The sequence below is a fragment of the Phyllosticta citriasiana genome (genome assembly GCF_038021145.1).
Source record: "Phyllosticta citriasiana strain CBS 120426 chromosome Unknown IWZ02scaffold_5, whole genome shotgun sequence".
NCBI lineage: Eukaryota > Fungi > Ascomycota > Dothideomycetes > Botryosphaeriales > Phyllostictaceae > Phyllosticta > Phyllosticta citriasiana.
The window spans coordinates 1,192,243-1,218,837 of NW_027117282.1; the positions used below are offsets into that span (position 1 = coordinate 1,192,243).

General features: G+C 39.8%; 3 protein-coding genes and 1 non-coding gene across 4 annotated transcripts; 2 read left to right on the plus strand and 2 right to left on the minus strand.

Annotated features, from left to right (window-relative positions):
- Positions 1-492: 492 nt before the first annotated feature.
- On the minus strand, positions 493-1,593 carry IWZ02DRAFT_375262 (mRNA capping enzyme beta chain; the record flags this gene model as incomplete). The annotated part of the gene is made up of 2 exons (XM_066764810.1): positions 493-1,107; positions 1,159-1,593. The coding sequence occupies 2 exons, from the start codon at positions 1,591-1,593 to the stop codon at positions 493-495; spliced, it is 1,050 nt and encodes a 349-aa protein (XP_066623858.1).
- Positions 1,594-2,151: 558 nt separating this feature from the next.
- On the plus strand, positions 2,152-6,198 carry IWZ02DRAFT_232498 (armadillo-type protein). The gene is made up of 5 exons (XM_066762969.1): positions 2,152-2,421; positions 2,582-2,751; positions 2,807-3,363; positions 3,418-5,700; positions 5,749-6,198. Exons 1-5 carry the CDS (start codon positions 2,222-2,224, stop codon positions 6,040-6,042), a joined length of 3,504 nt encoding a protein of 1,167 aa, XP_066623859.1. The 5' UTR covers positions 2,152-2,221; the 3' UTR covers positions 6,043-6,198.
- A 1,718-nt stretch (positions 6,199-7,916) lies between these two features.
- IWZ02DRAFT_376345 (uncharacterized protein) lies at positions 7,917-8,988 on the plus strand (the record flags this gene model as incomplete). The annotated part of the gene is made up of 5 exons (XM_066764879.1): positions 7,917-8,142; positions 8,214-8,294; positions 8,341-8,577; positions 8,633-8,661; positions 8,710-8,988. The coding sequence occupies 5 exons, from the start codon at positions 7,917-7,919 to the stop codon at positions 8,986-8,988; spliced, it is 852 nt and encodes a 283-aa protein (XP_066623860.1).
- Positions 8,989-9,167: 179 nt separating this feature from the next.
- On the minus strand, positions 9,168-9,286 carry IWZ02DRAFT_t49. The gene has a single exon. It is a non-coding gene; the product is annotated as a tRNA-Trp (tRNA).
- Positions 9,287-26,595: the final 17,309 nt, after the last annotated feature.

Here is a 26,595-nt window from a genome sequence, read left to right on the forward strand (position 1 = left end):
AGCGACTTCTAGAACGCTGAAGAAGAGGACGACAGCCACAAGAAAGATGAGCGAAAGTCTGGCCTCTAAGTATACTGCAACGGAAGCGAGAACTTGCAAAAACGCGGCAAGGCCGACCGAGCGTGCGGGTAAGGCGGTAGTCCCGAAGAGAAAAAGGACCACCAACAAACGACCATCGAAAGGCCCAAAACAAGGATCAAAGGCCAGAAAAAGATGAAAGATGTGGAGAGACGAAGGAATTGTATTCTAAGAAAGGCTTGAGGAGGTTCCTAAGCAAAGCGCAGTGTTGCAGCACCCTACTAGCTTTCGCTTTTCTATCGTACAAGCCAGTTTGTGCAGTCATTGAAAGACCTGATGAAGCCGTGGGGTATCTCGATATGTTTTGCTGCAACCAACGCCTGTTCCTTCCCAGCTAACGCCAACCTCATCCAACAAAAGGACATATGCAGACCCTTTTTGACCTCGGAACCCTCCCAAATGATTTGAATACTCTCATCTTTCCATCTTCGCGGCCCGTGACAGGAGCCTGATGTTGCTCACAAACGACTTGACCAACTCCTCATAGCAAGCGTCAGGAGAGTTGCTCCTCGTAAGCAAGCCTTGGTGGATCAATGCACTTGTTTCGATTTCGACTTCTAGTTCGTGCACTTTTTCGCCAATACCGTCGTCTTTCTTCACCTGCGTGAGGTCGATCTGGGTGTGCTGGTGCTTATAGCTAAGGCGGTCCTTAAGCCGTGCTATCTCGTCCTTGGCTTCCAGAAGACTGACTTCTTCGGAAACCTCCAATTCGATGTTGACGCTGATGCGACAGTCGAATGGCTCGCGGGGGGAATGTATGTCGAGATCAGCGACTCGGGCCTTCAAAATGCGCGCTTTCATCTTGTGGGTGACCTGGTCCCGCGTGATGCGCACGCGAGGCTTGCGGTGATGCCCCATGGCATATATGTATGGCTGTACCGATGGTGGTAAAGCGGCAAGGTCGGCATCGTCCACATGATAGAATGTGTCCTTCTCCCGCAAATGTTCGTACCGCATTTTTGGGCGATTCGACTTATGGCTATCGGCCAACGACTTGTTTAGAAAGTCATTTAGAAACTTGTGTTGTTGCTGTACAAGTTGTTAATACGTAGCTTCACTGAGAGTATGCGTGGTACAGACCTCGCTCATAAAACTTCGGAAAGCCAGACGCTCGGGTGGAACGGCCAGAACCGCCTGGCTGGCGATTGGGTACGACACACGATCGTTGGTTTCTTTGCTGACGAGGACTCCCAGCTTGCCCTCGACTTCGAGCTTGACGCCGTGGTTCGCGCCAAACGGATTGTTTCCGTGAAGATCCTCGCGCATTACAACGTTGTTCCAGAGAAAGTCACATACCTGGCGCGTAATTTCGTCGTATGGCGCAATGTTGGTGAGGCTGGGCTCCAACTCCGAAAACTCGGGCACAGGCGCTGGCTTAGGTAGAGCGTAGGATAGACTTTGTGTTTGTTGAATCGGCGGCGGCACATTGTCTACGGCGGTTGGCAGCTTAGGCTCGGAGCGTGTCAGAGACGACCAGTCGAAGCGCTTGGCCCAATTCGGGATTTCTTTTCGCATGGTCGTCTGTCGGTGCAGCTGCGGTGAGGCCTGAGGGACGGGCGATGTCTTGGAGGCTTGCGAGGGCGCCGTGGACGGAGGCGTCTGCGACAGGACGGACGCTGCAGAAGCTTGACGGCCGCTCTTGGGAGTCTTGGGGGGCAAGTCCCCTTCGTCGTTTAAGACTGTCCGAATGTCCATTGCAGTGATCAATACGAGACAGGGGTTTTGAAAGATGTGGGCTCTGAAGCGCCGACAACGGACGTATGCTGGTGTGTGAGGCGGCGAAAGGTGAGGGCGCTCGGCGGAGCTCCGCTGCTGGCGAGAGTGACGCGACGCGGGAGCGATTCTGGACGGCGTCCTCGTCGTGGATGCGCAGAGGATCAGCGATGGCGCCTGCAAGCCCAGGTCGGTCTCTGGAGAGCGCGACGCTCGTCAGCGACAAGGTTGGCGGATGATGGCGCCTGTTGAGCGTGCTTGGAATATACCTCAAGGGAGCACTGAGGTGGTCACGTAAGCAGTGCGGCCTCACATGCCTGCCTGGCGGCGGCTTGGCGCAAGTCGAGCTTCCAGCCGCGACAGCTCCCCCATCGTCACCAACACATCCTCCCCCAAGGTCCGCACTCGCCCCATTTCCACGATCCACTTCATGACGGCCGTCTCCCATCCTCCCAAGCCCGTCTCGACTCAGCCCTCTGAACACTCCACCATGGGAGGTTTGACCTCGGCCGCAGGCCTCGTCGGCTTCCTGTCCGAGCCGGACAACGACCTCAGGTCCTTCGCCCTCCATCGATTAAACGAGGAAATCGACCTGCTGTGGCCGGAGATTGCTGGCTCCGTTGGCCAAATGTAAGCACTGTCTTGCCGCGTCGGCCGCGTCGAGGATGCCCTGTTTGATGAGCTGAGGCTTGCATGATGCAAGCTCCATCAACAGCCGCCACTGCGCGGTCCTCCACCTTTCCGATGGGAACCCTGGGGAACTTCGATGCTAACAAGCCTCCTTCAACAGAGAAGCCCTTTACGAGGATGAGAACTTTCCCGAGCGAGAGCTCGCTGCTCTGGTGGCCGCCAAGGTCTACTATCAGCTCCAAGAGTACAACGAGAGCATGGTGTTTGCGCTCGGAGCAGGAAAGTTGTTCAGCATAGACAATGCTGGCGAATTCGAGGACACAATAGTCGGTATGTCGAGTGGAGACGCACGCTGATGGATTACGCTGATTGCACCTCACCACAGCCAAGTGTGTTGATACCTACATCGCCCTGTCCGCTATGCACAACCCGCCGGCGCCTGCGAGCACAGCCAACCAACCACCACCGCAGCTTACCACCGCCTTCCCGGCAAACGCAAATGGCAGCGCCAGCACCGCTGCGAGCATGATGTCCCCGACGACGCCATTCTCGCAATCGACTCTCCCCTCCAAATCGCTCCTCTCCCGAGAGGACTCGTCTCCCTTTGACCCGTCTCTTCCAGGCGGTGGAAACGCAGGCACTCCTGGCGCACATCCTTCTCCACTGGCTCTCCCTCGTCCGGTTCAAAAGAATCTTCAGGCGGTGATCAGGCGGCTGTTCGAGAGCTGCTACCAAGTTGGCGCATACCAACAAGTGGTTGGCATCTCGATAGAGGCTAGGAATCTCGACGTCCTCAGAGAGACAATTCTGAGGGCCAGCCAAGATGAGAAGAACCAGACCAAGAAGTCCGCAAGTGGTGCGCCGGGCAAGAGCGAGGAACTCATTGAATACATCCTAGACATCTGCATGAACGTCGTTCAAGAGCGAGGTCTCAGGAACGAGGTAGGCAAATCCTTCCAACGTAGTATTCATTCAGCTGACAGACCATCGTCATAGATCCTCAGACTCATCCTCGACCTGCTCAACGACCTGCCGAACCCAGACTATTTCGCAATCGCTAAATGTGTCGTCTATCTCAACCAGCATTCGATGGCTTCAAACATGCTCAGACACCTGGTTGAGCGTGGTGATGCTCACTCGCTGGCCGTGGCATACCAAATCTCTTTTGATCTGTACGACAACAGCACCCAAGAATTCCTCTCCAAGGTTATCGAGGAGCTGCCGGATACGGAAGAGAAGAAGGATGATGCAGGATCACAAGCCACTCCGAACGGTGACGCGATGCAGACCGACTCGGCTGAGGGTACCCGGGAAACTGACGAGCTCCTCGCCAACGCTGAGAGCACACACACAGCAACAATTCCCTCGCGTACAAAGCCAAAGCCTGCCTCGGAAGACGAAACTAAGGCTTTTGCGTCGATTCGTCGCATCCTCAAGGGGACCAAGTCGATTGAGCTCAACTTGGAGTTTCTTTACCGCAACAACCACGCGGATCGCAACGTTTTGAACAAGATCCGGGACAGTTTGGAAGCTCGAAACTCCATTTTCCACACCGCCGTGACGTTCTCGAACGCTTTCATGAACTCGGGCACCACAAACGACGGCTTCTTCCGGGACAACCTGGACTGGCTCCAAAAAGCAGTCAACTGGTCGAAATTCACGGCCACTGCAGCGCTCGGCGTTATCCACCGAGGCAACATCACGCAGGGCCAAAGGCTGCTAGACCCCTATTTGCCCAAGGACAACAATGTCTCAGGCTCCGCTTACAGCCAAGGAGGCTCACTTTATGCCCTCGGCTTGATTTACAGCAACCATGGCACCGACGTGTTGGAATACCTGTCCAACCAGTTCAGGAAAGCTACCGAGGAAGTCGTCCAGCACGGCGGCGCCCTTGGTCTGGGTGTTGCTGGTATGGCCACCGGCAACGAAGAAATCTACGAGTCATTGAAGACGGTGCTTTACACCGACTCTGCAATCAACGGCGAAGCTGTCGGTCTTGCCATGGGACTCGTCATGCTGGGCACTGGGAACATCAAGGCGCTCGAAGACATGATTCAGTATGCCCACGACACCCAGCATGAGAAGATTGTGCGAGGCCTTGCGATGGGCATGGCTCTCATCATGTACGCCCGTCAGGAGGCTGCTGATGAGCTTATCAACGGATTATTGGAGGACCCTGACCCAACACTGAGGTATGGTGGTATCATGACCATTGCACTTGCATACTGTGGAACGAGCAGCAACAAGGCCGTCCGCAAGTTGCTCCATGTGGCTGTCAGCGACGTCAGTGATGATGTGCGCAGGGTAGCTGTCATGAGCTTGGGCTTTGTCCTTTTCCGCAAGCCTGGTGCCGTCCCTAGAATGGTTGAGCTCCTCGCCGAATCGTACAACCCACACGTGCGGTACGGAGCCACCATGGCTCTGGGTATTGCCTGCGCCGGCACTGGCTTGGATGAGGCCATTGATCTCCTGGAACCAATGATGAAGGATTCGACCGACTTTGTTCGGCAAGGAGCCCTCATCTCCTTGGCGATGATCATGGTGCAACAGAACGAAGCCATGAACCCCAAGGTTGGCACGGTGCGCAAGACTCTGCAGAAGGTCATCAGCGACCGTCATGAGGATGCCATGGCCAAATTTGGCTGCGCTCTGGCTCTTGGTATCATCGACGCCGGCGGCCGTAACTGCACCATTGGCCTCCAGACGCAGACTGGCAACCTCAACATGACGGCCATCGTCGGAATGGCTGTCTTTACTCAGTACTGGTACTGGTTCCCCTTGACCCACTTCTTGTCTCTAAGCTTCACACCGACCGCCATCATCGGTGTGGACCAAGACCTCGAGATACCTAGCTTCAAGTTCCACAGCGCGACGAGACCAAGCATGTTCGACTACCCGCCGGAGGCAGAGGTGAAGACTGAAGAAGTACCCGAAAAGGTCAAGACTGCTGTGCTCTCTACCACTGCACAGGCGAAGCGCCGGAAAATGGTCAAGGAGAGGCAGCAGAGGAGGGAAAGCATGGATGTCGACCAAACCCCCACTACTCCCAAAGTCTCGACAGCCGACGAAGACAAGATGGACACTGATGAAGAGCCCAAAAAGGATGAAAAGGGTGAGAAGGCTGAGGGCGAAAAAGAAAGCACACCTGCTGCCGAAGGTTCAAAGAAAAAGGTGGAAAAAGAGAAGGTTGGCTACGACCTCGAAAACATGTCGAGAGTCCTCCCAGCGCAACTCAAGTATATTAGCTTCCCCGGTGAACGCTATGTTCCCGTCAAGAAGGTCAGTTCCCATCTGGATTGGGTCCGGCAAAAGCTAACACCTGAGCAGCCCACGGGAGGCGTTATCCTCGTCACGGACACGAAGCCCGACGAGCCCAAGGATCTCTTGCAGCTAGAACTCAAGAAGGCTGCACCCACACCGGCTCCTGGGGCTCCAGGCCACACTCTGGAGGATCGCGTCAACCAAGCCTACGCTGAGCGTGATGCTGGCAACTCTTACAGCACAGGTGCTTCCGAGGCGGCAGGTGTTCTGACTGCTGTTGACGAAGATGACGATTCGATGGGAGAGGAAGCAAGCCCACCAGGGAGCTTTGAGTACTTTTCGGAGAACGACGAAGAGTAGATTCTCCATTCCCGCGACCGCCTTGCTTCCCTTCGTTACTGTATTCTTCAGGCGGCAAGTCATGCTGACGCTCACCAGTGATTTTGGTGAAGTGTTTGCTTCGGTCAGTTCATCAAGTCGCCCGCCTAGGCCATCCGGAGCTGAGACTCATGCCGCCATGACGCTGATCGTTCCGCTCTGGTGGGAAGATGTTACCGCTTCCTCGTCTGAAGATGAGGATGGTGCCGAGGGTGGGGACTAGCGATTTGCTGGTAGTTGACTGGTCTGATTTCTTCGGTTTCGGTTCAGCATCTGGATGGGCGTAATGCTGGGATGGGTGTTGGGTGGACAAGCCAGCAAAGGTTGGCTGTAAGTATACACTGGCGGAAAACAATAGAAGAGAGGATCCTCGTGTCTCACCAGCAGGCCATTTCGTACCTGCACTTGACCAAAGGCAGATGTACTTTTAGCGGCCGCTCTCCATTTTTTCAATCGAACGCTTCAATCAAATCATTTCAAGTCTTTCTAGCCGACTTTGTTTCCGAGAAATTTTCCGCCAGGTCCGCCCTGCCCCCGTCTCTTGAGCAGGGGGGGGGGGGGGGGGGGGGGGGCGCTCCTACTGATTCAGACTGTTGCCGCTGATCGTGGGAAAGGACGGAATTCCAGAGCCCAAATCACCATTGCGACAATAGAAGGAGAAGCACGTCTGAGCTCAAGAAAAGCAAATATTTGGCCAAGGCTTGTTCTGACGTCCAAACAAGCTCAGTCATGCTCAAGTCCGTTCATTGTAGCTCTAAGAGTGCCGTTGCTTGAACAGCATGCAAAACGCTTGACAGCAGCACGCTGCCAGGATCCCCAGCATGGAAACTTCTTGACGACACTTCGGTCCTCAGCTTTGACGACAATGAAGACCGGTTGTACCGGACGCTTAGGATGTCTCTCCTGCCATGGTGAGTGTCAAAAAGAAGTCACCTCATGGTATTGCAGCTGGATGGAAGAAGCGTTTATTCTCTGCTCGGCATGAACCTGGCATACCGCAGTTGCGTCTAGGGAGCTTTCATTCAGCACTTCAGCTACGCAGACACAGGTGGTATCATTTCCTCCGCCGGCGTGTTGCATCAGATTGCCTTCTTTGGTTATCAGCCCCGCCTTATCAAAACTTCCGTATTCGCCTCCGTGTCTTGCGATAGCGACAGTAGCGAAAGGTCCCACTCTTGGGCCGCAGAAACACTTTATTCCATTGAAACACCACAAAGCCTCTCTTTATTGTTGCCTGACCTATTGATATCAAAGTATCAGTGGTGACTTTTGAACAAGGATCCAGAAGCCGAGTATTTCGCGTTGCCTTCGCGCAAATCGGTACCATGCTCATCGCTGCTCTAAAAACGGATAGATCTCCACACCCACCCCGCTCAGCGTTGCAAATGAGTGAAGATGGTCTAAACATGTCCAGTCTGGAGATTTGGCCCATCAAGCAAGATTTCCTTAGGACATGATCATGTATCAGTCACGTGTCAATATCATACCACGATATCAGTTGCATCTTGCCACGTCGTCGTCGCCGCCATTCATAGCGCACACTGCGCCACAGGTTGAGGACCGTCATTGGCACCCAGCCTATCAAATGCAAGCTGTACCCATCCAGAGCATGAGAAAGACGATCTACCACGAGGTTCCACAGAGATCAGCCAGGGAGGTTACACAGAGATCGCCTTCCGGTTCCGATGCATTTGCAGCTTCACCATCCGTCTCTAACGTTATTTACGCTTCTCCGTGGCGCTACAAGCAGCGAAGCAACGTCATTTCCTGATCACCGCCCGGGTTCTTCTGCGAGAGGCATAATCCACTGCGACATCTCGCTCGGACTGAGTTGACAACTCCAACTAATCATCACAATGGGAACTTGTCCCCCTTTTTTCGAACCGAGTGTCGGCTATGGCCTTATCGTTCGCATGGACGCCGCATTCGCCATTGACATGTCTCTCTTTTCCTGGGGTCTGTCCAGATACATGACAGAGGTGCAGACATCCAAAATGTACATGACTGCCAAGCATTCAGTGAAGACGGGATTAGTTGCTACTGCGGTTGTTTCCTCTTGGACCATTGCCGCAACACTGCTTAGTTCGACCACCGATAAGGGAAGCCATCGCCTCTGTCAATGATTATTATACTGACAATTTCTCTGCTTCTAGATGGGTTCCTCTATGGGGTCTGTGGTCCTTTCTGGTATGGTGCTGGCGCGACATTTCAAACCTTCATGTTTTCTTTGGCTGGTACGTTCTCTCCCGGGAGTTGGGATATCTGAGCTAATTGAGAAAGCAATCGAATTGGAGAGAAAAGCACCTTGGGCGCGTACGTTTCTAGAAGTTGTCAAGAAAAGATATGGGCCAGCCGGTCACATTACTCTAATGAGCTACAGTTTAATCTTCCAGATATTTACGACAATGAATTTGCTTGTCGGTGGCAGCACCCGCTTCAGCTTAATGACGGGCAGGAACCGCGATGCCGCTCATTTCCTCTTCCTGATTGGCGTTTTGATCTACACCTTATCTGGAGGTAATGCACAGCACTTTCGACTGTTCCCGATGACCTTGCTGACTGAATGGCACAGGTATAAAAGCCACACTTCTCACAGACTGGGTATATTTTCAAGGATCCTTCATAAGAGGAAGCAGCTGATATGCCAAGGCTCACGCCGTCATCATTTGCATTGTCATGATCATCACCGTCTTCGCCGTCTACACGTCTTCCTCAACCATCGGCTCCCCTAACCGTATGTGGGAGCTGCTCCGCGAAGCAGCCAAGTTACACCCCATCGAAGGCAACGAATCTGGCAGCTACCTCACCATGACGTCGCAAAATGGCGGATTCATCGGACTAATCTTCGCGGGAGCGTCCGTGTCCAATGACTTCCAGCTTTCCGAGACTCATGAGCCTTCTGAAAAGTCAAAACCAAGGGTGTTCTGACACAGGATTGACGCATACTCTCGAAGTGGATGTAAGTGATGGTGTTGACACGCTAAGAAGCCAAGAGACGATCGAGTTGCCGTTCCCAAGTTCTGGAGCCGTCAAAATGAATGATTTCCTATGGTCCAAAAGATTTTCCCGCACAAAGGAAAGTTGAATGAAGCGACAAAAGGAACACGTGAGGACGGTGCGATTTGAACGCACAACCTTCAGGAGACTCCAGCTTTTAAATCCACAATCAAGATGATTTGAAAAATACACTCTGGAATCTGACGCGCTACCGTTGCGCCACGCCCCCATTTCATAGGATAGGAGACAGCAAAACATTTTTATACATAAACAAAACTTTTTTAGTTTGATTGATTAATTAATTAATTATTTTACGTCTTACTAGAGCTATAGGCTATCTAAGATAGAGCTATCTATAGGGGATACCGCATATATTTATAAGGTAAGTAGGGATACCTAGCTAAAGAATCTTATATAATAAAGTATAATTCTTAGTATAATATTAGTATAGGGTTATTATAGATAGATAGTTTATCTAGGCTCTTTTTAGATAAGGGGGGGCTAAGAACTAGCCTTCCTACTATTATCTAAGTAGATAGGTAGTATAAAGTAAGAGTAAGGAAAGAAAGGGGGATAGGAAGAAGATATATATAGAAAAGTAAATATAGTATAGGGTAGTAGGTAAGGTAGATTATATATATACTCTACTATAGCATTCTAGTACTATCCCTAATAGTACTATTTTTTAGTTAGTATTATATAATACCTTTCTTAGTACCTATAAAGGTAAAAAAGGTAGGTAAGGTTTTTAACTAGTAGTATATATCTTCTAGCTAACTAGTATAGTTAGCTAATACTTATTATAGAAAATAAATAACGCTAAAGAACCTAGGTTTAATCTATATTAATATTACTTATAATTTAATCTAGCCCTATTACTACTATTAGATAACTATACGTTAATATTATTACTAATAATAGAGCTCTATATACCGCCCTAGCCTAGGTATACTATATAGATAAATAGCATTAAGCCCTTACCTTACTACTAAATAGTTATCTAATTATTATTAGGAGTAGGAGGATTTAGCTAGAGTAGTTACGGAGTAGTCATCTAAGCTATATTAATACCTTCCTAATCTAGAGGGCTAGGGTCTTAGTAGAGGCTCTATATAAGGTAGAGGAGGGGTATAAGCCTAGAGGGTATTAGGTAGATTACGGATAAAGGGGTCCTTTCCTTAATTATCTTTAGTTAGAGGGGTTCTAGGGTAGTACCTATAGGAACTATAAGTAGAGGGATTATAGAGCTTATTATTCGCTCTACTAGTAGAGATTAGAATAGATTCTCTCCTCTTCTTTTTACTCTTCTTTTTTCCCTTAGTCTACTATTTATATATGCTATGCCCTAGTAGAAACCTTCGTCTAACATATGAATTTAAGTATAAATTATTAACTAATATCTCCTTAGAATAGCTCTCTATAGGGTATAGAGGCTATTTTCCTACTATTATCGTTATATACCTTACATGCTACCTATATAGCTTCTCTCCTAGTAGAGCTATAGAGTAGGTAGTTACTAATAAGGTGTTATAGTATTTATTAGGTAGTATTATTATAGCTATAATTATCCTAGTCTATCTTACTAAACTATACTAGGTAGGCTCTAAAGTAGCTATAGTTTAGTTTTAATTAGAAGTAGGCTAATACTTCTAGTTATCTATACTTAGGGAGTTAGATAGATATCCTTAGTATAGGTAGGAAGTTATATATATATAACCCCTAGGATAGTATTATCTATGCTTCCTAGTATTATATAGTATATATTATCTATTCTACTATAGTTCTTTATTATACGTACATCCTAAGGAGGGTAGTACTTAAGTAGTTATTCTCTAGGGTTAGCCTAGTAGCCTCCTTTATAAGGGCGTCTACTTATAGGTTTCCTCTAATCCCTATATAGCCTAGGGCCTATAAGAAGGTAAGACTACCTTATCTAGCTATAATTAAGTAGCCTATATCTATAGCTTAAAGTTATAGACCTTAACCTAGTAGGTTAGATAGGGTTTAGAGGCGGTATAGTATAGCTTAGTTATCCGTATATACTATAATCTATTACCCTAGCTATTTCTAGGTAGCTAGCTCTATAGCCCTTATAAGTTATTAGCGGTATTCTATAAAGATAAGTAATATCTTTATTATATACCGTATAGTAGATAGTTTATAGTAGAGAATGTATTAGATTCTTTACTATAAGAGAACTTCCTTAAAGGACTAACTAGTAGGCTACCTAAGGGTGTTTATATAGAAGAACCTATAGATTCTAGAGAGTTCTATCTCTAGGTAATTAGTAATAGGTTCTTCTATTAATAGAAGACGATTTCTAATTAATCTAGACTAGAAGATTCTAGGCCTTAGTAATAAGACAATCTAGAATAAGGGCTAGAATCTAAAAGAACCTATAGGAATAAGTTCTTAGTAATAGAAGAGGTCTAGAAGAGTCTAGAATAGTCTAGACTTATTCTTAGGCCTCTAACACTCCCCCTAACTTATTACGTAGGGTAATAGAGAGGAATTTAGTAAAGAGAGCCTTAGTAAGTACCTTAGTTAAGGCGTCTATAGGCATCTCTTTAGTAGAGATATAGGAGAATCTTATAAGATTTTCCTTAACTAGCTGCCTTAAGAAGTAATACCTTATATCTATATTCTTAGACTTTTTAGTAGTATCTTCCGTAGCAGCTATAGCCGGTATGTTATCCCCTTTAAGGACTATAGGAGTAGGTATAAGGTCTTTATAACCTAACTCTTCTAAAAATCCTTTAATATAAAGGATAACCTTAGCTAGTATACTATAACCTATGTATTCTGCCTCCATAGTAGAAATAGAGATATAGGTTAGTCTACTAGCCTTCTAGGCTATAGGCCTATTAGTAGAGTAAATAATATAAGCTGCTAGAGAATGTCTATTAAGCTCATTCTCTAAGTTAGAGTCGGAGTAGGATTCTAGATTAAAACTAGTACCCTTATAGGTAATAGTATAATCTTTAGTTCCTTTTAGATAGGATAAGACTCTTTTAGCAGCTCTAAGGTGCTCTACTAGAGGGCAGCTTAAATACTAGCTTAAAGAAGCTAGTATATAAGCTATATTAGGCCTAGTATAGACTATAGCATATAGAAGAGAGCCTATTAAAGATCTATACTCTTTAATAAGGTCTTCACTAGCCTAATAGTCCGCGGGTGGTCTAGGAAGCTCCTTATATAAATAAGGAGTCTTAGAAGGCGTAATAGAGCTTAGAGAGAAAGTCTCTAAGACTTTAGAAAGATAGCCTTCCTATAATAAAGATATAGTCTTTTTAGACCTATCCCGGGTGACTTGAATTCCTAAATAATAGGAAATAGGTCCTAGGTCCTTAATAGTAAACCTAGATCTTATTAATTCTTTAAAAGAATTAATAATAGATATATCCTTACTAAAAAGTAGGATATCGTCTACGTATACTAAGACCCATATAAATAAGCCTTCTTTAAAGGTCTTAGTATATAAGTAGGCCTTAGATAGAAGCTGTTTATAGCCGTTCTCTTCTAAGAAGTGGCTAAAATAGGCTGCCTATGCCCTAGGGGCTTATTTTAGGCCATAGAGAGCTTTCTTTAATTTATAGACTTTATTATTAAGCTTAAAGCCTGTAGGTTGATGTATATAGACGTCTTCATTTATTTTCCTATTTAGGAAGGCGGTTTCGACGTCTATATGTACGATTTCTAGGTCTAAATAGGCAGAAAGGCTTAGTAGTAGGCGTAAAACTATAGGTAAGACTATAGGGCTAAAAGTCTCTTTATAGTTTATACCATACTCCTAATTTTAGCCTTATACTACCCATCTAGCCTTATAGCGGGTAATATTTCCCTTATTATTAGTTTTAATCTTATAGACCTATTTACCTCTAAGAATTTTATTATCCTTAGGCGGGTCTACTAAGATCTAGGTTTAATTCTTAATAAGGGAATTATATTCTTCCCGCATAGCTCTCTACTAGTCTAGGCTATTATAAGAATTAATAGCCTAACTATAAGTAGTAGGTTCCCTATTACTATAGAGTAAGTAATAAGAGATATCTTCCTCTATATTACTTAGGCCTTCTATAGTAACATAGCTACTACTACTAGGGATTCTAACCTCTTTAAAGGTCTCTCTAAGAGGATGAGTTACTTCTTCTATAGGGCTATTAATAGTAGCCTCTATAGTAGTCGATTCCTTAGAGGATTTTTCTCTAAGGCGCTCACTTCTCCTAGGCTCCTCCCTACTAGTATCTATAGTAGTTATAGACCTAGATCTTAGTCTATTAGGAGGGCTAGTTATAGAAGAAGGAAATATAGGCTTAGTATAGTCTATATCTTCCTTATCTTCTATACTTTTAGTATAGGGAGAAGGAAATTCATCCTCTTTAAAGGTAATATCCCTAGTACGTATAATAGCTTGTTTTTCTATATCCTAGCATCTATAAATATGCTCCCCCTTAAAGCCTAATAATATACCAGGCCTAGAGCGTGGAGAATATTTAGAGGATATAGTACGCTTTTCTCTAGGGATGTTTATAAAGACTTTACTTCTAAAAGTCTTTATATAAGAGAGATTTATAGTAGGAGACCTGCCCTTAGCTATATTTAGCCGGGCTAGAGGCGAAATACCCTCTAGGGACTTCTTAGGGGTCCGGTTTAGAATATAAGTAGCGGTTTTAATAGCCTCTAGCTAGAAGGTAAGGGGGACCTTAGAATTTAAGAGAAGGCAACGGGTAATAGTATCTATTAACCCATGTATCCTCTCTATAAGCCCGTTTTGCTCTAGGCTATAAGGAGAACTCTTTTCTAGAGTTATTCCTTTATTTTCAGCTAGTAAATCTAGCTGAGTTCCCCTATATTCTAGGCTATTATCTAGCCTTAAAGACTAGACTTTACTATGTAGCTCTATAAGTTTAAGATAGTAAACTATCTTATTATAGGCTTCTCCTTTAGTAAATAGGGGGAATACCCATGTAAACCTACTATAATAGTCTATAAAGGCTATATAGTAGGTATATCCCCCTATTCCCTTAGGAGTAATAGGTCCTACGACATCTAGACCTATCTTCTTATAAGGTTTAGAGACCGCTACTAGTATAGTAGATATAGTACGCTTAGATTTAGCTAAAGGGCATATAGAATAGTCTATTTTACTACCCTTAATAGGTAGTAATGCCCTAAGAGCTTCTAAGTTTATATGCCCTAACCTATTATGCTATAGGTTTAAATCTACTATATATAAGTAATTTATAGTAGATTCTACCTTAGGTAGAATGAATAGGTTATTTTAAAGTAAAACTTCGGCATATATCTGCTCTCTTTTATCTATAAGTCTTAAGTTCTTTATATCTAGATATATACCATGTGTATATAGCCTAGATATAGAGATAAGATTTATAGATAAATCGGGGATATAGAGAGCGTCTAGAAGGGTTAGATTTATCCTTCTATTAGCGTACTTAAAGGTAATAGGTATAGTACCTATTCCTTTAGCATAGATCTCTCCTTTACCTAGTTTTTATTAGCGGTATTCTATAAAGATAAGTAATATCTTTATTATATACCGTATAGTAGATGGTTTATAGTAGAGAATGTAGTAGATTCTTTACTATAAGAGAACTTCCTTAAAGGACTAACTAGTAGGCTACCTAAGGGTGTTTATATAGAAGATCCTATAGATTCTAGAGAGTTCTATCTCTAGGTAATTAGTAATAGGTTCTTCTATTAATAGAAGACGATTTCTAATTAATCTAGACTAGAAGATTCTAGGCCTTAGTAATAAGACAATCTAGAATAAGGGCTAGAATCTAAAAGAACCCGTAGGAATAAGTTCTTAGTAATAGAAGAGGTCTAGAAGAGTCTAGAATAGTCTAGACTTATTCTTAGGCCTCTAATAGTATATGTTATGCCCTATTAGGAAGGGCTTAGATAAGTAGAATTATAATCTTATTTAACTCTTCTTAGACGATTTACCTATATTAGGCCTAGTTAGCTTTTTTAACGTTAAACCGTAGTAGAGGTATTAGTATATCTCGAAACTCGTCGTACGCGATAGTAAAGAGAATAGCGTTATAGTTAGATAAGGGGTTCTCTCGTAACTACTAGTTAATTACTTAAGCAGTAATTATTAGAGTATATAGGGAGAGGTTAATAACTATTTCCCTTTCTATCCCTATACGAAAGAAGGTACCTACTCTAGGCTAGTTTTAGAGTTTAAGGCGGTTTTCCTTAATCCATTTATATAGAGCTTCTACTTTATAAGATTAGGGGGAGAGTAGGTCCTATATTAGATAGTATTTATTAAAGTCCCCTACGTAGATTATTAGCATAGTAGGGGGGCTATACTTAATGACTCTTTCTATTATATGTAGGAAGGATAGGTTACCTTATTCTACCTTATTATAGATATTAACTACGCGGATAGTATCTTCTCTATAGGTTAAATTAATAGTAAGGCAGTCTAGGCTAGGGAAAATATCTAGGTAAGGATTTACCTAGACTTAGGAAAGGGATTTATTTAGGTAGAGCATCATCTAAGGATAGGAGCCCTATAGGGAGGTTAGGAGAATTTATGTTATAGAGGGATAAGAGATTAATTATATGCTAGCTATATTATCTTATAGTGTTATCTATAGTTCCTAGATAAATATTAGGTGGATACCTAATTAGATAGTATCCTAGAGTGCTACTTCTATAGCCTAGGCATTCCGGTTTAAGTTAACTTATATAACTTTAAGGTTACCTAATATTTATACTAGGGGGATAGCTTTATTAGATAATAGGGATAGTTTAGGTCCTAGGAGTAATAAGTGCCGTTATAGTTACTATACTTTAACGCTATATAGGTACATGTTATACCTCTCTTCATATAGTATTTATAGTTATGCTTCTCTATAGTGTAGGGGCTAGTATATAGTAAGCATTTAGTCCTATTACGACACCTAGAGGAGCTATAGCTAAATGCTTAACATTTCGTATATTATATATCTAGAGTAATCTTAAGGAGCTTTATAACCCTAATACTTACTCCTATAAGGTAGAATAGCTTTAAGATAGCTATCTCTACCTCTTTTACTATATAGAAGGCTATAATAACTAACCCTACTTTTTAGGTAGCCCTCCTTTTAGCTAAAGTGAGCTAGTATAGAGTTCTAATAATAGAAAGGCTAGGATTAAAGGTATAGACCTCTTCTATAATAAATTATCCGATATTAAGTAAGCGTAGGTCTTCTATAGGGATGCTATAGGTAATAACCTTATACTAGGTTTAGTTCTCCTAGACTATAGTATCTAGGAATAGGTAAGTAAAGAGGTCCTTATAAGAGGTAAGGAATTTAGAGTTATACTAGGGTAAGCTAGTAAGTAGGATGTTACCCTTCTCCGTACGTATCACTATTAACATAATAGGGCTAGATATGCCTACGTTCTTAAAGGCGTTATTAATGTTATTTCATATAGAGAGAGGGTTAAAGTCTTAGAAGGGGCTTTATTACTAGATAATAACCTACATATCCTATAGGGTCTTTAGGGGAGTAGTAGCTAGTTTTATAGTTATCTTTAGGTAAGGAGTTATTATGTTTAGTTTTTTAGTAGGAGTTACTTTCTAGGCTTAGGTTACGTACGATAGTTTAGTTAGGTTTATAGGAAGGATGACCGGCTTTTATAGCTAGTAAACCTTTACTCCTAGCGTATAAGTAGTATTTTTAAGGGAGTAAACTTAAGTAGTAAGCACTAATAATATATTACCTACGTAACCTATCTTAGTATAATCCCGTAGGACGTTACTAAGGTTATAGAGTCTTTACTTTTTACTTATGTTATACGTAAGGTTTATTACATATAGGATGTATGAGAGGGCTATATTAATTACCTCCTAGGTAGTATTAAAGTTTAGATAAAATCTAACCCTAGTCCTTTTTTCTTAGTATATAGGGTTAGGTTTAGAAGCATCTATAGGGATAGTTCTCTTTAGTATAGTATACTATTTCTTAATTAGGCCTAGTACGATAATTAGTAGGGATGATAGGGGGAGAGGGCTTATAGGGAAATCCTAGTCTATTTCCTTAGGTTTATTAGCTAGTTAAGTAGGTAGTAGGTCGGACGGTATAGGGGTATCCTAGTCTATTTCCTTAGGTTTATTAGCGAGTTAAGTAGGTAGTAGGCTAGGCGGTATAGGGGTATCCTAGATTTTATAGTTACGGTCGTCTAGTAGAAGGGAAACTAGTTTAGGTAGGGCCTCCCTCTAGGGGGTAGGTATAGGTATACTTATAGTACGATACTTTAGAGGGTAGGTTTTTACTTTCTAACTTTAGTTATATACGTATAAGCCCGCGCTATAGAGTTATAGTAGGTATAGTGATTTTCGATTTTTTAAAATTTTTATATATAGTAATAACTTATTAACGCATAGGCTTTTTTTCTAGAAGTGGTAGCTAAACTAAAGAAGAGTAAGTTTAATTAATTTAATTTTACGTCCTAGTAGAGCCGATTAGCTATTTAGGACGGGGCTACCCTATACGTAAATAGCTAAGGGACCGCGTAAGGGGTACCTAGACTATCTAGTTTATTATTATATAATAATTTACTATAGGGTATATAGGTAGGTTTTTAGGGAATAGTTAGCTATTATATACGGATTTTACTTATATAACCGTAGGTAGCTACGCGTAAGAATAGAGAAAGGGGTTATATAGAAGGGAAAATATAGGGAAGTATACTAAGGTAAGGGTTTATAGCCTCCTTAGGTAGGGGGTTAGTAAGGGTTTTAGGCCTCCTTAGGTATAAGACTAAGGTACTACTTATAGGTAGATACCTTTATTAACTAGAGGAATTCTATTATATAGGAGATTCCTAGATAAGTATTTAGGAGGAGCTCTATTAAGAGATTACTCCTATATACTAGCTTAGCTAGCTATATTAAGAGGCTAGCTAGTAGCTTCTCCTATACACTACTATATCTTAGGTAACTAAGAAGTAGGTATTTTAGGTTTTATATTATAGTGCTACGGTAGGGATAGTATAGTATATCTATCTTTCTAAAGTAGTATAGGTAGGCTTTAAAGTAGCCGTGCCTAAAAGTTAGTTAGTAGAAGGCTAAGGCGCATTACTATTCCATATAGGGGATTTTAATATGTCCTCTAGGCTTCTACTATAGGTTAGTATAGTAGGTATTAGGGTTTCGTACGATAGCTTTCTTAGCTATTTTAGTAATATACGTTACCTATTCTATACGTATCTATACTTATAGCTATTACTAGATATAAGTGAAGCTAGTCCTATCCCTAGAGGGTAAGGTATCTAATGTAGCCTTCTTTATAATATAATTAGCTTATTTATTCCTATAGATACTAGTATGCCCTAGTACCTAGTATAGGGAAACCCTATATCCTATTTATATAAGGGTGTTTATAGCTTAAACTATTTATATTTAGCATTCCTAGCCGGCGTTATTAAAGGGGACCTTAAGCCTCTAGAGGGCGGCTTAGTTATCTATAAAGACCTTAATATAGTTATTCTTTAGGCTGTATAAGATAGCCTACTTAAGTATAGTAGGAATAGCATCTAGTTCCCCATTATATACTATTAGTAGTAGGCTAAGGTTAGCTCCCTTACTAGTATATAGTACGTCTCTAGATGGGTTCCATGCGTAAAAAGCTATACTAATTCCTTTTCTACTAGGGATGTATGAAGTATCTATATAGATATAAACGTCTAAGGAGGGGGCTTTATTTACTATCTACTAATAGGCTATAGCCTCCTCCTCTTTAGAATTAGTACTAATATGTACCTTATACGGGAGAGATCTCTTCTATAGGGGAAAGTAGAAGTGCGTGATCCTCTCCTAGCTATTACTCTTAAGATGTATAATGCTAGCTTTTACTCTCTTAAGCTAAGTTAGCTACTTTTATATAGGGTCCCCTTCTATTAGAGTAGGGATTTACTTAAGGGCTTTACGGATAGGGTATACTAGTATAAGTTTCCTTACCTAGAGGGCATAAGACCTAATTTCCTTATTAAGGCGTAGGGCTAGGGGGAGAAGAGCCGCTTCTAGCTCTATTAGCTAGGTAGGGGTTATCTAGAAGGCTCTAAGAATCCTTTAAAGTACTACTCCCTATAGGGATTAGTAGCTCCTTATAAAGCTAGCCTAGTTCTTCTAGTAGATTTAGCTACTATAGTCTACTATACTAAGCACGCATACTAGGTAGATTTATCGTACGGCTTAGGGAGAAAGGCCTTATTCTATATTTACTAGCCGGGTAAGCCTAGAGAAGGCCCCCTTAGCTTACGTAATACGGGTAGCTAGGTACTATTTAAAGGTAAGACCTTCATTAAATAGAATACCTAGCTATTATATAAGGGGTTTTAGCTATATCTTTTCCCTATTTAGTAGGTAGACCGGGACTAGGTCTATTTTCCTAGTAGAGAAGTAGATAAGCTCTATCTTATTAAGGTTAAAGTCTACTACATATTCTTTCCCTTTCTAAAAAACGTACGATGTAGCTCTTTATAGGAGGGTTACGTTACGTTTCTATAAGGAGGAGATAGTAGTAAGGGAGATGTTATCTATATATAAGAGAGGGCTAACGGCCCCTATTTAAAGAATCTCTCATATATATATAAGAAATAGGATGGGTAAGACTAGACTTTCCTAGGGGATTCCTATTTAGACTAGGGTAAGGTTTTCTATCTAGCTATTAAATAATAGCTAGGTCGTACGATTCTATAGGAAGGATTTAACCTAGTATAGAAGGCGTACTAGAAGCTAAAGTCTAGCTATAACTATAAGGAGTTAGTTATAGGCTATATAGTTAAATACCCCTTATATATTAAGAAAGAGGGTAGATGCTTTCTTATTTAGCTATCTAGCTTCCTAGACCTAATAAGTTAGGAGGAGAGCTATATCTATTACGGACTTCTTTAGCCTACCCCTAATTTAGGAGGGGTAGAGTAGGTTAGTTATTTTAGTAAGTACCCTAAGCCGTTTTATGAAAAGTCTCTCTAGTACCTTCCCTAGGTAGTTAAGAAGAGAGATAACCCTATACACCTTAGGTTAGGAGTAGTCTAGTTTACTTAGCTTTTATAGGATTACTCCGTATACCTCTCTCTAGAGAAGTAGTTAGTAGCCCTAGTTAAATAGTATATAATAGATGTAAAGGAGTTACTCTAGGGTAGCCTTATATACTTTATTAATAATTTCTTATGTAATTATATCTAGGCTAGGGGACTTACCCTTTATCTAGAAGGAGCATATATTAGCTAGCTCTTCTTTAGTAAGTAATAGCTATTCCTAGTCTAGGTCTAGCTAATAGGATGCCTAGTTATACGACTAAGCCTAAGGGGGTAAGGGGAATAATTTCTCCTAGAGGGCTTAGCATTTACCGGGGAAAGAAGAGTATAAGGTCCCTCTTATATCTTAAATTTATAGGATAAGACTAGAGGTAGATAGGTAGGTATAAGCTATAGCTTAGAAAATCGTACGGGGTGTTTCTTCTATAAGGAAGGATTCCTATTAGTTAGACTTTACTAATTTTAGAGCTATAGTATATTTATTCTAAGCTACCTTATACTCTTCTCTATTCTTTATACGTCTAGCCCTTACTATGTTTATATAAAGGTTAGATAGATCTCTTATCTACTAGAGCTTTACCCTAGATTTAGGAGCGTAGGTAGGAATATATATAGCTATAGAGTTACTAATAGCTATTTAAAGTGCCTCCCCTAGTTAGTTAAGTATTAGGATATTAATCTTCTAGGTAAGGACCTCATTAGGGGCTTAGGCTAGAAGATTAGTAATCTTAGGTTATATAGCCTATATAGCTATAGTAAGTCTTATCCGATATAGTTTCTAAAATTCTAGCTATTTAGCTTTCTTTATGTTATACTAAGCTTATCTAGGTCCTCTAGGCTAGGACTAAATAGTAAGAGTAAATAGTATTCCCTTATGGTCTAAGCCTACCTTAACTATTTACTAGTCTTGTACGAGGTTAGCTATAGATAAGGAGGCTACTATAAGATCTATAATAGTCTTATTAGCTATACTATAGCGGAAGTATATACTTTCCCCTAGGGTATTTATAATCTTAAGGTTATTATCTTTAATCTAGTCTATTAGCTTCTTAGCCCCTAGTAATTATACGGCTAGGGGGTCCTAGAATAGATAATGTTCGTTAAAATCCCCTATAAAGAGGGAGGGGGTTTCTACCTTATTATATTTTAGGACCCTCTCTATCGTATAAGGAAGGTTTTTATTAGCTTAGGTTTACCTAGCTTTATTATACACGTTAATAAGGTAAGTTTATGTAGTTAGTCCTTCTATCTCTAGTATGAGGGTATCCTTACTAGGGAGGATATCTAGATAAAAGTTAATCTAGACTCCCTATATGAATCTTAACTAGTATACTAGCGTATAGGGGCATTTCTACCCGTATAAGGGAAGGATCTAGTAGAAAGATAGGTAGTTAACTAATTATAGACTTCCGTCTTACGTTACTATCTATAGTTCTTATATAAGGATTAGGTGAACCCCTATCTCTACTATAAGTTAAAGGGCTATCTCTATAGGTAGGAGGCTTTTATTAAGGTTAACTTATAGGATTTTAATATCCTCTATTATGCTTTACGCTTTAAGGTAGTAATAGGGCATTATTTATCTATAGCCTAGTAGTTCCTATAGTAATTAACGTACTAGAGGGCTATATAGAGATAAGCCTTACCCTTTATCGTATAATAGGGGCATTTATAGGCGGTAGAGAGGTAGGCCTCCGCGTAGTATTTATACCTAGGAGCTTTTATATACTATATAGATGTCGCGATAGCTATTAGACGCTAGTAACGCGAGTATATATTAGACGCTAGTAACGTAAGCACATTATAACCACGCCCTTACGCGATTACTTAATAAGCTAAAGCTAATCATAACTAAGCTACGTAAACCGGCTAAGCCGTATAAGCTAGTAGTGCTAATAGATAATAAATACTACTAAGGATATATAGCCTACTTAACGGCTAACGAAACTTTACGTAGTAATAAGAAGATTAATTTCCTATCTATTTTAATAACGTAACTAAAGTAGTAATTCGCGTAGTAAAGAGAGAGTTTAGTTCTCATTTTACTTCTTATATAAATATATATAGAAGATAGAAGAGTATATAGCATCTTCTATATTTATAATAATTAAGAAGACTTTACTTAACTTTATCTTTTAACTACTTAACTTTAATTAAGTTCTTTTTAATTTCATATACATCCGACTAAGTAGATAGCCTCTAGGTAAAAAGCCTACATATTAGCCGCTTAATAATTCGTAATAGATATAGAAGATTATTCTAGGTATTATCCCCGTCCTACTTTTTTTTATTACCTAAGGGAGGTATTAGAATACCTAAACTAGGCATACTATATATATAGCCTAAGCCTTATATATAACCGTCTATTATTTAAGAAGGAAATTTAAGTCGTCTTAGTAAGGCGTATTAGTATTATCTAAGGACTAAAGAGCATTAAGTATGTATTAACTATAGAAGTCTTTATAAGGCTATAGTATAGCGTATAAACATTAAGGAGGCATCCTCTCCGTACCTACTTATAAGAAAGTAGAAGACTATTCTATGCGCGGATAGTATAGCTAAGAATTAAGCCTATGTGACTAGTACTTAAGAGGAGTCTAGTAGTTAATAATAAACACCCTTACGCGGAGGTACTAAATTACCTTATAAATTAGAGAAAGGAAGAGGATAGGTACTCCCCTTCTTATTATAATCTTTTTACTCCCTATTACCGGTTAAGCTTAATATATAAGTATGAGAGAAAGGTCTTTTTTATATAATATAATTTTAGGTTAAAGAAGCTTTTAGGCATATTCTACTAGAAGAAGCTAATAACTATTAATCTAAGATTACTCCTCTCATAAAGGGATAAACCTAGGATATTACTATTTATGTAAAGATATAAATTAAGACTCTTAAATAAGTTATCCTTAACTTAGCGGAAAGGATTTTAAGTTATTAAACTTCATTACATGAAGATACTATTAAGTTAATAAGTTCATAGTATTTAGAAGAGAACGGATCCCGGAAGAAGAAGAAACGCATACTAAGAGTACCTAACCTACCCGAATTAATAAACGGCTAAAACCCTACGTACGAGTATTAGCGGCTCCTTATAAATAATAAAATCTATAGTAATAAGGACTACTTTAAAAGAGGTACTACTATAGATACTAAGGAAGCTATTATAAGTTACATCCTCTCTAGGATATAGGGTAAGGTAGTATAGCATTTAGTACTATTTCTTTATATCCGTATAAAGATAGATGATCTAGTCCTTAATACTAACTTATATTACTAGCTTAAGTAAGTATTTAAGGATCCATACTAGTGAAAGGATGTAAAGAAGAAGCTAAAGAACCTTTATTATAATATTCCTATAGATCTTTAGAAGTTCTAGTTAGAGTTTATATACCTAGCTTTAGAAGCTAACCTTCCGTATAAATAATAGAAAGAGGATTTTCACTCTTTATTAGATCCCCTACTATAAACTCATTTAGTAGGAATTAAATAAGACGACTCTATTTCATTTAAAGAATACCTTTAAAAGGTATACCCTATTATATAAAGTATAATTAAGTACTAAAATAGTTAAAATATATCTTCATTATCCTAGGAAGACCGTATAAAGAAATAATAATAGGAATAAGTAGATAAATCTACTCTTTTAATAGGTAGAAGTTTAAGAGAATAGCCTTTTTTAAGGTTATTATAGAGATCTACTCCTCACGTAATAACGGAAAATCTAATACGCGAAGGAAAAGTAGAACTCTAAGGTAATATTAGACCCTACTATTAATACGGAAAATTTAGATACCTTATTTAATAGTGCCTAGAAACCGAAGTAAAGATAGTTAATACTATAATAGAAGAAGAAGGAGAAGAGCATATAATATTAGAACTATACTCTTCTTTATTAGAAAATAATAAGTCTTAGGGGAAGTCTCCTCCCTAAGACATAAGCTTAGAGCTCTATAAATTACTAATTTATAGGTAAACATTCATAACCTTATTAGAGGATACCCGTTTACTATATAAACTATAATTATAGCTAGTGGTTACGCTATATCTATTTATGCCCTAGTTAATACTAGCATAAACGGATCTAGCTTTATCTATCCTTAACTTCTTCTATAACTTAGGGAATTAGGGATTAAGAAAAGAAAGATTACTAGTAGGAACCTTAAAGTCTCTAGGTTTAACTAACGCATAAATAAGTAACTTAATTTTATTTATTAATTATAATTCTATTTCTAACATTAGCTAGTTATAATATACGCCTTTATACTAGATATTAGGCGCTATAATATTATTCTAGGCCGCTAGTTTCTTATATATTATTATATTCTTCTAGATTACCGTAACTAATAACTTATTTAGTTAAGTCCTCCGGACTGAATTTCTTTTTTAAATCTTTTAAACATTCTAAAATTATCCGCGTAAAGTAAAGTTATGCGGATAAACTAATTAATTTCTTTAGTATACATCTCTAACGATATTAAAGTTAATAACTAAGAAACCTTTTTTACCTCTCTTATAGAAATTAACCTACCTATAAAAACACTAATAGAAGTAGTAGATCTTTATTCTATTATACTAGATAATATTAATGAAGCCGATAAAGATGAAGCCTTTAATAAATACCTTAATAATTATTTACCCTCTAAGTATAAGAACTACTACGATGTCTTTTTAAAATAAGAGTCTAACTAGCTACTACCTTCCTATATAGGAGTTAATCATTAAATTTCTCTTATATATAAGGATTCTCTACGCCTACTAATAAGTCCCCTCTATAGAATATCTCTAGAATAGCTTACCGTAGTAAAGGAATACGTCTAAGAGAATTTAAAGAAAGGATTTATTACTAAGAGTTACGCGTCCTACGCCTCTCTAGTATTAGTAGTAAAAAAACCCGGAGGTAGCTAGCGAATTTATATTAACTACTAACGGTTAAATAATTAAATAAAGAAGGACTTATATCCTTTACCTCTTATCTTAGAACTCTTATAGAGAGTAGGTAAAGGAAAGGTCTACATAAAACTAGACATTTAATAAGCTTTCTATTAAATCCGACTTTAAGAATAGTCTAAAGAATATACTACCTTCCGTATAAGATATAGACTATTTAAATACCGCATTTTACCTTTTAGGCTAAGTAATAGGCCCGCTACTTTTTAACATTTTATTAACTAAGTTCTCTTTAACTATTTAGATAATTTCATTATTACTTTTATGGATGATATTCTTATCATTTCTAAAAAACCGTATAATTATACTTAACACGTCATTAAAGTTCTATAATAATTATAAAAAGTAGGATTATAAGCTAATATAAAAAAGAGTAAGTTTTTAACTACTTATACGAAATTCTTAGGATATATTATCTCTACTAAGGGTATATTAATAGACCCGTAAAAAATTAAACCTATTCATACCTAGTAATTACCTATAACCCTCTAATCTCTTTAGTCTTTCTTAGGATTCTATAACTTCTATTAGAGATTCCTTCCTAACTATGAATGAATTAGCCGGCTACTAGAAAAACTATGTTTAAAAGTAAAGTAGTAATAACTTAGGCTAGTTAAGGAAGAATCTTTTAGGAATCTTAGGAAACTAATATATAGTGAATTACTACTTATAAACTATAATCTAACTTTAGATACTTATATAGAAATAGATATAAGTAATAGAGTAGTTACGGGAGTTCTATCGTAATATTAAGAAAATTATGAATGGAAACTAGTATCCTTTTATTCTAAGGTAATGTTAGACGCTAAACTCTACTATAGAATACCTAATAAAGAGCTCCTAGCTATTATATAAGGACTAGAGGAATAGAGATCCATACTTATAGGCCTTTATAAACCTTTTCTTATAATTACGGACTATTAAGTATTAGAACACTTTACTTCTAAGCGCTAATTATCCGTATAATAAGTAAGATAGGCTAAGTAACTTACTAAGTACTAAGTCCGGTTTACCTACTAACTAGGAAAGGAAAACATTATTATAGATATTCTTATAAGAAAGTAAGAGTAGCTTAAGACTTAAAAAGAGAAAGTAAAGGCCGTATAAGAGTAGTATCTCATTCCTACTTCCTAGGTAGTCCTACTTATAATGATAGAGCCGGAAGTTTCTCTACTAATAATTTTCCTTAACGAACTCCTCTACGTGAATAGAGAAAACCTAGATCTTAAACTATAGAGAGAAATAGCCCGTCTTTAACCGGAAAATAAATTATATTAGAAGATATAGGATGGATTACTTCTTTACTATAGCGCATTAGTTATTCCTAACTAGGATAACCTTTACGTAAGAATAATTAAAGTAATATATACTACTTACGTTACTACCTATCCTAGAATTAATAAAATGTAAAAACTATTACGGTAATACTATTACTAGCCTAGCTAGACTTATATAATTAAGAGATATAGCCGAAACTACTATATTTACTACTAGAACTATGAATTTACTAATAAGACACCTAGCCTT

Excerpts from the sequence above, each read along its gene's own strand:
- IWZ02DRAFT_232498 (XM_066762969.1), top strand. The coding sequence starts at position 2,222 with ATGACGGCCGTCTCCCATCCTCCCAAGCCCGTCTCGACTCAGCCCTCT. Across the intron at positions 2,422-2,581 it reads GCTGGCTCCGTTGGCCAAAT|AGAAGCCCTTTACGAGGATG; the intron begins GTAAGCACTGTC and ends CTCCTTCAACAG. Across the intron at positions 3,364-3,417 it reads AGCGAGGTCTCAGGAACGAG|ATCCTCAGACTCATCCTCGA; the intron begins GTAGGCAAATCC and ends CCATCGTCATAG.